The 17,042-nt window shown below is 47.7% G+C and overlaps 1 protein-coding gene across 1 annotated transcript in view; it reads left to right on the top strand.

The window, feature by feature from the left end:
* The window catches only part of LOC118786060 (FERM and PDZ domain-containing protein 4-like), an 81,972-nt gene extending 75,415 nt beyond the window's left edge, over positions 1 to 6,557 (top strand). The window contains exons 11-15 of the mRNA XM_036541091.1: positions 452 to 578; positions 3,252 to 3,341; positions 3,584 to 3,766; positions 4,215 to 4,353; positions 5,524 to 6,557. Coding sequence (XP_036396984.1) covers positions 452 to 578; positions 3,252 to 3,341; positions 3,584 to 3,766; positions 4,215 to 4,353; positions 5,524 to 6,545 — 1,561 coding nt within the window. The 3' untranslated portion in view covers positions 6,546 to 6,557. The remainder of the gene's footprint in view (positions 1 to 451; positions 579 to 3,251; positions 3,342 to 3,583; positions 3,767 to 4,214; positions 4,354 to 5,523) is intronic.
* The last annotated feature ends 10,485 nt before the right edge of the window (positions 6,558 to 17,042 follow it).

Genomic DNA, 17,042 nt, shown 5'->3' with positions numbered 1-17,042 from the left:
AAAGTGACACTCCCAGACAGGTGGGGTGGAGCTCCTGGTGAGGGTTTGCAGATGTGCCATTTGCCAATGATGTGTCCTTTCTCCAGCACCATTTTTCTTCCAGCCATCATCTTCAAGCCCAGAGTTATGGGGGCCTTTGCTGACCATTACAATCATACATAATCTCTTGTTAATGTGATGTATTGTTCAAGTGCATCCAATGTATGTAAATCCATTATTTCATTGTAATAACTTACTGTGAAATAAATAGTATATAGATTTTCTTCCATCCAGTGGCAAATACCAATCATTCAGTAGTAAATTGGAGGGTGTGACCTGTAATTTGACACCTGTTCTGATACAGTCACAAATGCACAGTAACTGTCTACAGCCATACATATATTTGTCTATATAAAGGCTGACTTTGGATGAGCATTGTTGAGTAACAGAGGGGGTGGGGCTCTGTCCACAGGAAAGAATGGGGTTTGGCACTTTTCCTACCCCCATCTGTGCTGTCCAGCATGAAAGAGAAGAATATTAAGAAAGCCCTCAACCATATTCTGAAAACTAACCAGAACCTCATGCCCTCAGGCAAGAAGGTACACACTGTCTCCTCTCAGATCTGTGTGCTTACAAATTAAAACATGTGTCCTCCTCGCTCATCATCTATATGTTAGATATGTTCAAATGTGCTTCATACTCAGTATGAGTACATTTAAATATTTTCAGCCTCAAAATGTTTTGCATTATGTTGGTATTTTCAACATGAATTAAAATATTGAACATGTCATGCAGAGGGAACTGTGTTTTTGCGTATCTGATACCAACAGTGACACATCCGCCAAGGGGATCCTCTTTTCTCCAGTCAAAAGATGCACCTCTTTCACATATTTCATCCAAATATCATATATTTACCATATCACATGTAATATTTGTCATTTAGGATTGAATTGCACATTGCTGGAATCAATTTTTTTATCATAATGAGAGTATGCCTTGACCAGAAAATAAGTTCAATACTCAGTCTACACAGTGCTCAAAACACAGATGAAGCTGAAGAAGAACTGAAAAAACAACTCTATGGTGTGTATAAAAAAGATATTCCAGAGAGTGCAATAATACCACATTGTAAAATATGAGTGAGAGTTAAAGAAATCAGGATATCCAAAAACCCTTTCAGAAGGACCTTTCTGAGGAAGCATGAAGTAACTGTCAGCACTTTTTCAATATTGTTGTAGAGAACGAAAAGTTAAAGAAGAGGTTTGGTGCATCAGTTAGTTACAGGGCTCCCGAGTGGCTCAGTCGGTAAAAGCACTCGTTCCGAGTGTAGACTGAACGCTACAGCCCGGGTTTGATCCCAGTCATGTCACTAGCCGACAGTGACCGGGAGCTCACAGGCGGAGCACATTGGCATAGGGGTGGCCACGTCGGCAGGGGCTTCGGTCCCATTAGCAACAGTGACCCCTACTGGTCGATCGGGCACCTGTGGTCCACGTGCCAAAGCTGCATATGAAATGTCTTCCTCCAACTCATCTCTGTGCTAACTTAGCTTGTGGACTGCAGTGAGAAAAGAAGCAGCGGCTGACATCGTGTGTCTTGGTGGAAGGCACGTGCTTGTCCATGCTCTCCCGGATTGGCAGTGGGGGTTGTGCAATGGAAAGTTTTAAAAAAGAAAGTTAGTTACAAAATGTTTTTAAATTCATTTTAAATTCATTCACAATATGTCATACTATGCCAATTCAATGAGAATTTTTTTGCTTACCAGTGATGAACACAGTTTCAATAGTTCAAAGACTGGGAAAACATGCAAGTTTCTTTTTCAAAGACATGGTTTGTGGGTTTATTTTGCTGTGCTCATGATAGATCTGATAGGATGTGAGAAGACCCACTCCAACTTCTTGATGTGAGTCTTCTTTGCTGTCCATGTTTGGCATTCATACAAAAGACCATGAGGACAGTTGCATTCTGCACAATCATCACAGCCGACAGCATGACAAGTGCATTTGTTTTACATGCAGTCTCAGCATCTCAGTGACTGACTGGCTTTGGATGTTCTGGCAGCCACTTGTTTGCAGACTTGAATGGAGAAAGTGGGAAGGGGAGAGATAAAGCCTGTGGTAGGCTGGCAGAGAAAGCTTGTGCCTGGTGCAGGCTACACTGGCGTATGCTGCCTCTCCAGGGGACTTGACATAACATGAGCCAGGATCTCTGCTGCTATGAACAGCAGAGCAACATCTCTGCTTCATTGCTCATATTGTTGATTGAAGCTGCAGGTCATTTTAGGATCCTGTATTTTTAAGATTTTTCTGCTTCTTAGTTTAGGAATTGTTAAAGCCATTGGAGGATTAGTCACTGGTGCAAAAATGTGAATGCAATGCTTAAGTTTCTCATAAATTGCCTTGTGGCTCTCCAGATCTCTGATTTATTCAGATTTCTTTGATCCATTCAGCTGGTCCTGTTTTTGCTTGAAATTATGTCAACTTGTTTCCTTTCTGGGCCTCTTTTTAGCTTCAGTGCTAAAATCCCAGAGCAGACTTGGCATGTCCCTAGTAGAAGTGACCGTGTGTCTGAAGTAGGCATAGAATTTTGGAAATCCCATTGCTGGTGGGTGTGTGTATGCCCATGTTTGTCGCATGGCAAGAGTGACTGAGGAGAGAGAGTGCTGGGGAAAACTTCACCCTAAGAGCTTTGGCAAATTATGAGAGTCAGGAATACAGCCAGAGACAGACTTAACAGTCAACAATTTATTAGAACACATGCATGTAGAGACAAGCAGATACAGCACTCTCTGCCTATAGTGGTGTGAACCACAAGCCTAAATTACTGATTCCAGAGGAGTCCCTTTATTCCCTGAGCTCCCCCTGCCACATGCTTTTGCAGCTTCATTGCTATACCTTAGCTACAGGACTGGATAAGAAAGGAGAAAATTAAGAGCCTGTTAGCTATTGGGTGAAAGCTGCAGTAAAGGTGCTATTTCTCTCATGGCCAGGGGCACAACAACGCATAGAACCATCTTCATGTGTGAGCACAGCCAAAATGCACTGAAAAAACAGTGTAAATCCCACAAATCTCCCTTAATATCACAATCACTTAAAATGTCTGTGTCTTTAATAAACCCTGTTAAACTGAGATTTGATTCATGTATTTAAAAGCTGAATGTATATTTCAAAAGGTCACTGGATATATCATGGATGTATCATGCAGTAGTGATGGTTGGCATCAGTGACATGTACTGCCAATACTCACATTTCTGATTGTCCATTCTCTTTCAGTTGTCTGCTTTACAAGCCAAGGTGCACTACCTGAAGTACCTCAGTGATTTGCGGTTATATGGTGGAAGAGTGTTCAAATCAACACTGCTGGTAAATGTCTCTGGTTTTTAATCACAAACAACACCATTTAACCTATAACGTTTGAAATATTTAGGCTTGCGCTACTCTCAAACTTCAAATGAAATCCAGGTGTTGTATAAATGATAGAGTATCTGATGGGGGCTCTAATGTTTCTCTCTGTCCGTCTATCCCAGAAGAGGGAGATGATGGTGTTTCTCTCTGCTTCTCTGTCCCAACAGAGAGAAATGATGGTATATCTCTGTTTGTCACAGCAGGGAGAAAAGCACACAGAGGTGACGATGCTTGTGGGGCCCCGATATGGCATCAGTCATGTCATCAACACCAAAACCAACCTGGTGGCCCTACTGGCTGACTTCAGCCATGTCAATCGCATCGAGATGTTCACAGAGGATGAGAAAAATGTCCGGGTGGAGCTGCACATCTTTGATGTCAAGGTGAGCGGACCCCTTCTAGTAACAGTCATTTAGTCATTACTACACACTCCTGCTAATCACTACATACTCATTATACCACCCTCCTGGTGACAACGTACCCATTACTCCACATTCTTGCTAATCGATACACCCTTATTACTCCACCCTACTCCTGTTAACAACATACTCATTACTACACACTGCTGCTAATGACTACACCATCATTACACCACCCTCCTAATGATAACACTATAGTCATTACTACACTCTCTTGCTAATCAATACACACTCATTATACCACCCGCCTTCTGGTGACAACATACCCATTGCTACACATTCTTGCTAATCACTACACACTCATTACTCCACGCTCCCCTCCCCATGCACTCATTAATCTATTGTCATGTTGATATGTAGCCAGTTAAACTGGGAAATGACTAGATGACTGACACTGTATTTATACTTGTAGCCCATCACCCTCCTGATGGAGTCCTGTGATGCCATGAATCTGGCCTGCCTGACAGCAGGTTACTACAGGCTGCTGGTGGATTCACACCGCTCCATATTCAACATGTCCAATAGCACCAACACAGGCAGTGTGGACACAGGTGAGAATGAGCTCTCAGATGCAGAGATATGACAGAGATAGAGTGTGTGTGCACATGTTTGTGTGTGTAATGCTTGATAGCCAACTGTCCTTCTCCTCTCAGATTTCAGAGGTAAGCCGTGTAGATTCTTTTTGTACAATACGAAGGATTCGTCCCTACCTCACTATGTATTCTATGCAACTCCTAGTTCATGCCCTGACCCTCTTACGCCTGGACTACTGTAGCTCGCTCTTTGTCTGTCTTCCTGTCTGTGCCACCAACTTCTACAACTACTCCAGAATGCAGCTGCACAACTTGTACACAATCTCCCCAAATATAGTCAACAGTTATCACTCACATCAAGTTCAAAACCTCGGTGCTGGCGTACAGGACAGTGGGACAGCCCCCTCATACCTATGATTGGTCTTCAAACCATATGTTCTGTCAAGATCACTACACTCTGCAACTAGGGGGTAACTGACTGTCCCATCCCAAAGAGTCGCTCCTCTCAGACACGATCCTTCTGTTCCAGTCTGTTCTGGTCCCTCAGTGGTGGAATGAACTCCCCACAGAGGTTAGGACAGCAGAAGAACTGGCCATTTTCTGACACACACTGAAGACCCACCTCTTCAGACTGCATCTCAGTTCCACCTCAATCCCTGCCTACTAACACCTGCTACTTGTAGTACTTGCTGTTTATTTTGTGTAGTATTGTGATGTGTTTTGGGATCTGTGATATAGTGACTGATGTATCGTAGCATACTTGGCTTCTGTTACCTTGTCAGATTGCACAAGTTAATTTGTGGTAGGGCTTGAATGGCGTTATGCTCACACACACTAATCTGGGAGTGTTGCTAGCCTGGTCTGACACTTGCTCATTCAACTTGAATGGACACACTTATGTTCTGTTGTGCTGGAAGTCACTCTAGAAAAGAGCATCTGCTAAATAAATGTAATGTAATCTAATGTGTGTGGTGTATAGTTTTTACAGCAGCAGATTTATGGATGTAGTAGATGATTCATGTAGTAGATGGCTTAGGATGCCTTCTGATACTTAAGAACCAAATTAAATAACATTCTGTCTCTATCTCAGTCTTTATTCGTTTACATGGAGTACAGTTTACTGCATCTTGTCTTAATGTTTTCTGTGTATGGACTATCTTAATCTCTTTTTTAATTTTACTGTCTTAGGCCAGGATCCTCCTGACAAATGTAACGTCCAAGCAATTGAGTGGACATACGGTACCTCCTTTAGCTGGAGTGGAGATGATATTCAAACAAGCAGGATAGAACCCTACAAGGAGCACATGAGAGGCAAGAATGAAGTCACCCCTATTTGTATCACAGAGGTACAGCAGTACCAGCACGCACCTCAGCAGCCCCAGCATGCCCTGCAAGTGGGAGAGAGGACGGATAGAGGGAACAAAAACACACACTCTTTTCTGACTGTACCAAGACACAAGTCCCAGGACTCTCCCAGAAGCGCCAAGGTGTCATTCATCTTTGGAGACCCACCTTTAGATACCGTCAACCCCCAGAACCTAGGGTATGAAAGGTTAATGGATGAGAGCCCAGATATTTTAGAGGACTTTAAGACTTTCGATTCCTCTGTAGATGGGGAAGTGTTTCATTACAATTCCCACCCCGTCTACAGCAACATTGGTGACATGAAAATCTTTGGGAACGCTGAGGGTATTGAGGAGCCCCTGCTACACGACATATGCTATGCGGAGACGACGGATGAGGCTGAGGATGATGACGAGGGTAGCTGCGACGAGGACAGTATGGTCGGTGAGGTGGACAAGGCCACCTCCCTCGCATTGTCCAGCTCCAGTGATGACATCATTGACCTGACGTCGCTCCCACCACCAGAGGGTGATGACGAGGAGGACAATGATGTCCTCCTGCACTCCCTCAACATGGCCATTGCAGCTCCCCCTCCCGGGTTTAGGGACAGCTCTGATGAGGAGGAGCAGCACAGCTCACGGGGCTCAGAGGGGAAAGGCCCTGGCATGCACAATGACATCCCCGTGTCTCTGATTGACACCATCCCCACACAGGGGGATGGTGGTGGTGACACAGCCCTGGACCATGCAGTGGTTTCCACCCTGCAGGCTTTGGAGGCTCTAGCAGCATCTGAAGACCGAGATCAGCCCCATCTGCAGTCAGACAATAGTTCAGGTTCTTACACCATCGTAACATTTATCCATTAGCACTGCGCAGCGCTCCACCCATCGTCATTCATTTAGTTTGCAACAGAAAGCCGCTGTTGTTCTGTGTTCCATTTTTTGTTCTGTGTGCATTTTTCTGTTATTAACATAACTTGTAACTCACTTTTTTAACGTTTTGCTAGAAAATGTTTTTAATCTGTGGATCACTTCTTCATATGTTTGTTTTTGTTTGATTGTTTTTTCATGTACAAATTATGCATTTCAATTCATAGTCTCATTATTTTTTTATTAATAAAATGTGTATTATTTTAAAAAGATGTGTGTGTGCAGCGTGCCTTAGGTGTGTGTTTGTGTGTATATGAATGCAGATGGGTTTATTAATGAGTTATTTGCAACTGAGAGTGCTGCCCAAAGCGGATACCAGTGCCTGACGCTGCTATAGCATAGCAGGAGGAGGAAGTGGAATAGGGCAGGGGCATAGGAGGAGGAAGTGGAAGAGGGCAGGGGCTCGCCCCGGCAGGTGTCAGGCTCACCCTCTGGGCTGCGGAGGGCAACACAGTCATTCCCCCACAGCAGGTTTGGCAGGGAGGTGAAGAGGTTGGCTCCTCCAGACGATCACCCCTCCAACCTGGACTGCAGCCAGCACTACATGGACATCAGCCTGAACACCAGAGGTTTTGGTGCCAGGCTGGCCCGCATTGACGTGCTGAAGGACAGGGCATACACCCTCCCTGCCTGCTTCTCAGCTGCAAAGTGTGATGCTGGCGAGCTGATCGCCCTGGTGCGCTCCAGCCACAACCACAACCACGCACAGGCCTCCGAGGAGGACCTCAGCCAGTGCGAGCGGCTGCTCTCCGTCCAATCCTGGGAGCTGGGCAGCACCTGCAGGAGGATGGCCCAGGCTCACAAGAACCCATAGGAGATGCTCCTGGCCCTTACCTGCAGCTTTCAGGTGCTGTGCCTGTGCCTGGTGTGGGGCATGGCCACAGCCAGCCGGAGATGTGAGGTCATAGGCAAAGTGGACGAGGTTGTCATGAACTACATGTACTTGCTGAAGACAGCAAAGGCGGCATCTGCCCCTGCCCCCAGTGACCACAGCGTTAAAGCACTGGAATGGCGCTCCACCGGCATGAGCCCCATTGTGAACTCATTGACTCACTCACTCACTCACAACATTTCTCAGGAAGTAAACACTGCTCTTTCCAAATCAAAGCTTTGGAAATACTGATATTGTGTGTGGGGTTACCTTACCTCTGCTGTAAAATGTTTTGTTTTATAAATAAGGAATGAATTCTACACAGCACAACAGTATTTAAAAAGATTTTCTCTTCCTCTAGAGAGGAGGATCAGCAGTAAAAAAACTAAATAAGCTGCCCTTGTACTGTATATTGCCTCATCACAAAACTATTAGCTAATGTAGTGTAGAAAAAACAAGCCAGAACTACTGTAGATTATTGAACAGATAATCCTACAGAATTCTACATGACTCTAATGACTCTGCTCTGTGCTGTAAATTTTACAATGATTAAAAATAATAATAAATCATGGCTTTTTAAGGAAACTTAATATGAATATATAAATATATACATACACATGTACGCATATGGAACTGAAGCTTAATTTAGAAAATATAGATAGTTAAAAATTATTTTTTTCAGCATTAATTAAAAAAAATCCCAGCTAAATCTAAAAAGACAAATAATTTTTGTTTTGTATACATTACCTAAGACTAAAGTAAACTGCATTTAACTAAATTCCACATTTATTGTGATTATCTTGCACCTGATCCAAAAGCTACAGTAAAGTCCCAAGTTTCTGAAATCATTTTTGCTTTTTCACACATTAAAATATACAAAGGACTCCAATGAAAAGTTCATGTTGTCCTTTTTAAAAATACCACCAGGCACCTTGAAGAACCCATCTGTCAGGGCTCCGCCCTCCTAACTGTGGTGTTTTTGTTTTTCCCTGTCCATGTGCTTTTGTTTTTCCTTGTGTTCCAGCCCCGCCCCGCTCCCCGCCTGGGCCCCGCCCACCTGATTGCCCCATTACCTTCACCTGCCTGCCTGCTCACCTGCATCTCATCTCCTCATCAGCCCAGCCCTATTTCTACCCTGCTTGTTCCTGTCTTGTTTGCCAGTTCGTCTCAGTGTTTTCGTACCTGTTTCGTTCCCGCAGTTTTTTGGATTTCTGTATTCTCCGTGCCTGACTCTGCCTGCCCTTCGTCTTCGTTTCCTGCCTGCCGTTTTGTCCCTTTGCCTGATTGTTTGCCTGCCCGGTTCCTGATCCTGCCTGCTTCTGTTACTGACCCTGTTTTTGTCCACGGACTGCCTTCCGGTTTTCGACCCTGCCTGCTTTTGGTTTCGCTACTTTCCTGCGGTCATTATAAACCCGCCTGCAACCTGAAGCTCTCTTGGTCTGCGACTGAGTCCCTGCCTGAGTCCTTACAGTACGAACTGGCCACGATGGACTCAGCAGACCTGCCCCAGCTGAGGACTGCGCTGGAGCTGCAAGGCGCATTACTGGGGGACCATCAAAGCCAGCTGGAAGCCATAGGCCGGTCCTTGGAGAGTTTCGCCACCAACCTTGCCGGCGTCGCGTCCCAGCTGCTGCAACTGCAGCAGCTGAGCCAGGAGAACTGCCCCGCACCGCCTGTGGCAGCTCCCCCGTCTGCCCCGCCAGCTCTCCCGTGCCGGGAGCCCTGATTGCCACCTCCCGAATGTTACGCGGGGAATCCCGGAACCTGTCGGTCGTTCCTCTCCCAGTGCTCCCTGGTTTTCGAACTCCAACCCTCCACGTTTCCCACGGACCGGGCGAGGATCACCTACGTGATTACCCTGTTGACGGGACGTGCCAGGGAGTGGGGCACTGCGGTCTGGGATGCCGACGCCCCTTTCTGCCACTCCTTCGCCACCTTCGCCGAGGAGATGAGGAAGGTCTTCGACCGCTCCAAACACGGTCGTGAAGCCGCGAGGGAGATGCTCCTGATCCGCCAGGGGCGCCAGTCGGTGTCTGGCTACGCGATCGATTTCCGCACCCTCGCTGCCTCCAGTGGGTGGAACACGGAGGCACAGTATGACACCTTTCTCCACGGCCTTTCGGAGACCATCAAGGACGAGCTGACCACCCGGGAGTTGCCGGTCAGCTTTGACGCCTTGGTGGATCTGGCTATCCGCGTTGACCAGCGCCTGTCACAGCGGCAGCAGGAGAGAGGAGCCAGTGAACCGCGGAGCCCCTCCCGTGAGCCCCTACCCACTCCAGCAACGCACAACCCTGCTACACCGCCGCCTGTTTTCCTGGAGCTGATGCAAGTCGACCGCACTCGCCTGACTCGCCTGTCCCCGGCTGAGCGTCAGAGGAGGATCAGCGCCGGGGCGTGCCTGTACTGTGGTCAACCTGGGCATTTCGTGGCAACCTGCCCAGCAAAAAGCCAGCGGTCACCTGTAGCAAGGGGACTACAGGTGAGCATCACCCCCTTAAGCCAGTCCTCTGAAGTCCGCCCTCTGTTTTCTGCCACGTTGCTCGTCGAGGATCAGCCTCACCCGGTCTCCGTCCTGATTGACTCGGGGGCCAATGGGAGCTTCATCGATGCCAACCTGGCGGCCCAGCTGCAACTGCCCCGGGTCCCGCTGCACTCGCCTCTGGAGGCCCATGCCATCACCGGGGCCCCGCTGGTTCCGCATCACCCACGCCACTCCCCCCGTGGGCTTCCTCATCTCCGGCAACCATCGCGAGGAGATAGTACTGCACGTCATTGATACCCCGCAAGCTTCCATAGTCCTGGGTCATCCCTGGCTGGCGCGACATAACCCCCACATCGACTGGCAGGGCAACAAGATCCTGGGCTGGAGTCCGTTCTGCCACTCCCACTGTCTGCATGAGGCCCTAGCTCCTGTGTCAGCTGTCGCTTGCGCACCAGAGGAGTTTCCGGACCTCTCGGCAGTGCCGCCGGAGTATCTGGACCTGAAGCCTGTGTTCAGTAAGTCCCGTGCAGCCTCGCTTCCCCCTCATCGTCCTTATGATTGTGCGATCGACCTCCTGCCCGGCTCCTCACCACCTAGGGGGCGTCTGTACTCCCTATCCCCGCCGGAGACTGAGGCCATGAATCGCTACATCCAGGAGTCCCTAGCAGCTGGAATTATTCGCCCGTCTTCCTCACCTGCCGGGGCTGGCTTCTTCTTTGTTGGGAAGAAGGACGGCTCTCTTCGTCCGTGCATTGATTACCGGGGTCTCAATGCCATTACTGTGAAAAACCGCTACCCCCTTCCGCTCCTGTCCTCTGCTTTTGAGTCGCTGCAGGGGGCCACCATCTTCACCAAACTCGACCTCCGCAACGCCTACCACCTAGTCCGTATCCGGGAGGGAGATGAGTGGAAGACAGCCTTCAACACCTCCACCGGTCACTATGAATATTTGGTTATGCCATTCGGGTTAACTAATGCCCCTGCTGTGTTTCAGTCACTGGTGAACGATGTCCTGCGGGATATGCTGAACCGGTTTGTTTTCGTCTACCTCGACGACATCCTCATTTTTTCTCGCTCCCTGTCCGAACACGTCTGGCATGTCCGTTGCGTTCTCCAGCGCCTGCTGGAGAATCACCTCTACGTCAAGGCTGAGAAGAGCGAGTTCCACCGAGACACCATCTCCTTCCTGGGTTTTGTTATCACAGCGGGTAGCATACAAATGGACCGGCGGAAGGTCCGTGCAGTGGAGGAGTGGCCCCGCCCCACCTCCCGTCGGGAGCTGCAGCGCTTCCTTGGGTTTGCCAATTTTTACCGCCGCTTCATCCGGGACTACGGCACTGTAGCAGCTCCCCTCACGGCCCTGACATCTACCAACAGGGCATTCTCCTGGACCCCGGCAGCCGAGGCAGCATTTCGCAACCTAAAAGGCCGCTTCACTTCTGCGCCCATCCTGACACAGCCTGATCCTGCCCGTCAGTTCATTGTGGAAGTGGACGCTTCGGACATAGGAGTGGGGGCCGTCCTGTCTCAGCGTTTGGCTGCAGACAACAAACTCCATCCCTGTGCGTTCTTCTCCCACCGCCTCACGCCCACCGAGCGCAATTACGACATCGGCGACCGGGAGCTGCTGGCGGTGAAGCTCGCACTAGAGGAGTGGAGGCATTGGCTGGAGGGGGCAAAGACGCCGTTCCTGGTGTGGACCGACCATAAAAATCTGGAATATATCAGGTCGACTAAACGTCTGAACCCCCGACAGGCCCGCTGGTCCCTGTTCTTTTCCCGGTTCGACTTCGCCCTGTCCTACCGACCGGGTACCATGAACGGGAAACCTGACGCTCTCTCTCGCCAGTTCGCGTCAGCAGGCGAGACCCCAGAACCCAGCACCATCCTGCCTACCCGGTGCGTGGTTGCGGCAGCACAGTGGGACATCGAGACCACCGTCCGCGCTGCCCTCCGGACCGAGCCGGGTCCTAGCTCCTGCCCCCTTAACTGCCTCTTTGTCCCTCAGTCTGTCCGATCCCAGGTCCTGCAATGGGGGCACTCGTCTAGACTTGCCTGCCACCCTGGCGCCCGACGTACTGCGGCGTTCATCGGTCAGCGGTTCTGGTGGCCCACCATGAGGGAGGACATTCCCCACTTCGTTTCCGCCTGCTCGGTCTGCGCCCGGGATAAGACGTCCAACCAGCCACCTGCCGGTCTGCTGCAACCCCTGCCAGTTCCCCGACGACCCTGGTCCCACATCGCATTGGACTTCGTCACTGGCTTGCCCTCGTCAGATGGTAACACCACCATTCTCACCGTTGTCGACCGTTTTTCCAAGTCTGTCCACTTCATTCCGTTGCCCAAACTTCCCTCCGCCAAAGAAACAGCGCAGCTGCTTATTCTTCACGTTTTCCGGCTGCACGGCCTGCCCTCTGACGTGGTGTCTGACCGGGGTCCCCAGTTCACCTCCCACTTCTGGAGGGCATTTTGCAGATTGCTGGGCGCATCAGTCAGCTTGTCGTCGGGGTTCCACCCCCAGTCCAACGGCCAGACCGAGCGGGCGAACCAACAACTGGAGACGGTGCTGCGATGTCTTACGTCCCAGGAGCCGTCGGCGTGGAGCCAGCACCTGCCCTGGGTGGAGTACGCCGTAAATTCCCTGCCATCTTCGTCGTCGGGGCTGTCCCCTTTCCATTGTTGCCTGGGCTACCAGCCCCCACTGTTTCCTGCCCAGGAGGAGGAAGTCGGCGTCCCCTCGGCAGCTGCATTCATCCGGCGATGTCGCCGCACCTGGAGGCGTGCACGGCTCGCCCTGCTGCGAGCCTCAGCCCAGGCTAAGCGTTTCGCCGACCGCCACCGCTCCTAAGCCCCTCGTTATCGCCAGGGCCAGCGAGTGTGGCTCTCCACCAGAGACCTTCCCCTCAGAACAGACTCCCGCAAGCTCGCCCCCCGCTTCATCGGGCCGTTCCCCATTGCTAAGGTGATCAGTCCCGCAGCGGTCCGGTTGAAGCTGCCGCTCTCGCTCCGCCGCATACATCCCACCTTCCACGTCTCGAGGATCAAGCCCGTCTTCCGCAGCCCGCTCTGTCCTGCACCCCGGGCGCCCCCGCCACCCCGCCTGATCGACGGATCGGAGGCGTACACCGTGCGCCGCCTGCTTAAAGTTCGACGACTGGGGCGCGGACTCCAGTACCTGGTTGATTGGGAGGGCTACGGTCCTGAAGAGAGGTGCTGGGTCCCTGCCAGGGACATCTTGGACCCCGACCTCATCCGGGACTTCCACTGCCGGCACCCTGGCGAACCCGCTGTGACGCCTGGGGGCGTCCGTAGGGGGGGGGGTACTGTCAGGGCTCCGCCCTCCTAACTGTGGTGTTTTTGTTTTTCCCTGTCCATGTGCTTTTGTTTTTCCTTGTGTTCCAGCCCCGCCCCGCTCCCCGCCTGGGCCCCGCCCACCTGATTGCCCCATTACCTTCACCTGCCTGCCTGCTCACCTGCATCTCATCTCCTCATCAGCCCAGCCCTATTTCTACCCTGCTTGTTCCTGTCTTGTTTGCCAGTTCGTCTCAGTGTTTTCGTACCTGTTTCGTTCCCGCAGTTTTTTGGATTTCTGTATTCTCCGTGCCTGACTCTGCCTCCCCTTCGTCTTCGTTTCCTGCCTGCCGTTTTGTCCCTTTGCCTGATTGTTTGCCTGCCCGGTTCCTGATCCTGCCTGCTTCTGTTACTGACCCTGTTTTTGTCCACGGACTGCCTTCCGGTTTTCGACCCTGCCTGCTTTTGGTTTCGCTACTTTCCTGCGGTCATTATAAACCCGCCTGCAACCTGAAGCTCTCTTGGTCTGCGACTGAGTCCCTGCCTGAGTCCTTACACCATCAGCTGTAATACTTTATCGAAGTATGTTTGATCCTCATTTCTTTCCATTTCTAATTCCAAAATTGTCTCAACTCTACTCTGAAATTGTTGTACGTTTACAAATGGACTATATCTATATCTATCTTTCAGTAAAAGCTCTGTAACAGGTAATATGCAAGACCATGGGGTTATAAAATATGCATATTGACGTGTGTATACTAAAAACAACAACTTTCTGAATATGACTAAGAACTCTGACATACACACAAGTTTGAGTTACTGTTGCTGGATGTCTCATTGACAAATTCTTAGGCTTACAGCTTTGGCTTATTCTTTTATGTTCATTAATGCTAATTAATTTAATAATACTACCCATGCATGCCTCTTTTGACAGAAGTGTATGCCAGACAGCCACTTACAAATGTGATCTTTGTTTACAAACTAAAGCTTTGATACAAGGCTTTGCTACAACAACCTCATTTACTTGTGACCATTGCTTCCACAAACTGATCAGCAGTTCAACTGATCAACTGATCAACAGACAAAATGCATCTACTGCAATGCTACCCTCCTCCTGTGGCTATTCATTGTTGTGTTCTAGTTCGCAGTTTGGTAGTCTGAATCAATTTACTGTGTAACATGTATTTCTGACATTTTCTGTGCAAATATAGACAAGTATGTCCATTCTAGGTTTCATCTTGTACAATGTAAGATGAAAAGATAAAGCCCAATGATTAAATGGTTGTCGGAAATAACTGTTATGTAACCCATGCTGTTTTAAGGCTCATCTGTCCAAGTTTAATTGCAATTGAGGAAGTCATCTGAGGGCATTAAAAGATTAGGTGATATTGACCAAGCATATTCAGAGGCTCAGTCCACTCAAGCTTAAAATTTCACACAAACTAGCATATTATAGATCTTTATCTGTATTATTAGATAGCATTTATCTTCTCCCCTTTCATCTGCAAATGCAAAATACTTAAGAGTGTGCACATCTAATCCATAATTCTGTTCCTGTATTAATGTCACCCACATTTTAATGTCTGGTCCATCAGTACAGAAACTCAGTAACATGTTTTTTGTTTCTCCTCTATGTCTTCCCCCTTCACTTCTTTCTGTCATCCTCTTCATCACTCTTTCAGAACAGCCTCACCTGTCCATCTTTCGCTCCCCATCTATGTATATATATATATATATATATACACACACACACTATATGGCCAAAAGTATTCAGATGCCTGACCATTACATTGTAATGACATATGTATTCAAATACATATACTTTAATGTATATAAAGTATATATACCCCCTTATGCAGCTATAACAGCTTCCACTCTTCTTGGAAGGCTTTCCACAAGATTTTGGAGTGTTTCTGTAGAGCATTTATGAGGTCAGGCACTGATGTTGGACGAAAAGGCCTGGCTCGCAATCTTCGTTCCAGTTCATCCCAAAGGTGTTTGATGGGGTTGAGGTCAGGGCTCTGTGTGGGCCAGTCAAGTTCTTCCACACCAAACTTATCAAACCATGTCTTTATAGTCCTTGCTTTGTGCACTGGGGCACAGTCATGTTGGAATAGAAAAGGGCCTTCCCCAAACTGTTGCCACAAAGTTGGAAGCATAGCATTGTCCAAAATGTCTTGGTATGCTGAAGCATTAAGATTGCCCTTCACTGGAGATAAAGGGCCTAGCCCAAACCCTGAAAAACAGGTGTGGCCAAATACTTTTGTCCATATAGTGTGTACATATATATATATATATATATATATATATAGGTAGATAGATAGATAGATAGATAGATAGATAAAAATGGATAGCACTACATTGTACACAGACACTACAGTTGTCTGACTCTACACAGTCATGCTGAAACCACCTGTTTTCATGTAGTGTTAAAGAACATCACCCTTTTTTAAATCCCTGCATTAATGCACTGATAAATCGTATTTAATCGGTAATACAAATATGACATTAGCGAGTTCTAATACTTTGTCTTATTTCAGGATCCAACCTGACCTGACACTCTGTCCCACTTTGTGGATTATGAGATGGTGCGTGATGATGCAATAGAACTTCACATCTCTGGAACATTCGTAATAGGTGCTTTTAAAAAAGCGATATGTATTTAATAGATTTATCTGTCCATGAGAGATTTGTTTATTCATTTGAGATGAATAAACAAATTACTTCTGTGACCTGGAGTTGAACAAATGGTTATATTATACTGATAGATGATACAACTAACTGCCCCCGTGGCTCAGCATCCAACAGTCCAATTATTTAACCCTCAGTTTCTGATAGGCTCGATTTCATTTTCTGCAATTAATTTTTGTTTGTTTGTTTGTTTGTATGTTTTATTTCGCTTTGGTTATCATAGACACAACACTGAGGAAAAAGAATATGCATAAAATAGATGCAGTGCTAATGGCATAACAATGTGTTTCTCTCATCAACTTAGCTAGATTTCAATGGTCTCTCATGATTATCAGCCTCCATGAAGGGGACATTTAATCGAACAAGCCAAACAGTCAATACCAACAATAATGGCATTTTTCAAGTAATGCCAGTGAAATTGCAGCAGTGACTAAAGCATGTTCTGCTGTCCTCACAAAGGCCCCACAGTCTACTAGATTATGTGAAGCACAAGACCTCAGCTGACTGCAGACTGAGGAAATTTAGTTATATGTTTTTTTTCCATATTTCAAAGGAGGATAGCAGCCTTGCATGAGCATTGGTTCACAAATAAAGGAGCCAAATGAGGCATCATCATAAGGCCAGTCCTTGAAACACACCTTTTATTTTTTTCAAATTCATCTTTGCCTTCTTCTACAATTTCTACACAGACAGCAAAGCCCCAAGTCTGTAAATGGCAATGGTGTGGGAGCTGTCTTTAGCAGAAATATATACAATTATAATTATATTATAATTATATATAATATATAATTATGGGTAACATTGTGGAGCATGTGCCGCATTTTCTCCCATGTGTAACAGCATACAGTACTGCATACTTCATGCCTGATATCAGTGAAATTATTACCCCTCAACAATTATATAATTGTGACCTTTCACCCTGGACCCTAGAGCTCCTGGACTTGAGATGCATGTGCAGAAGAGAAAACTGCAAAAAACACAAATCAAATCAGTTACTTTGTCATTATCTGTTGTACAATTATTATGTACAATTATGTTGCTAAATAACGTTGTTCAGTTTTCTGATGCTAAATTCAGAAGAAATGTATAAAATGGG

The sequence above is a fragment of the Megalops cyprinoides genome, chromosome 11 (genome assembly GCF_013368585.1).
Source record: "Megalops cyprinoides isolate fMegCyp1 chromosome 11, fMegCyp1.pri, whole genome shotgun sequence".
In the NCBI taxonomy this organism is placed as follows: domain Eukaryota; kingdom Metazoa; phylum Chordata; class Actinopteri; order Elopiformes; family Megalopidae; genus Megalops; species Megalops cyprinoides.
This window is presented reverse-complemented; position numbering and strand designations above follow the sequence as displayed.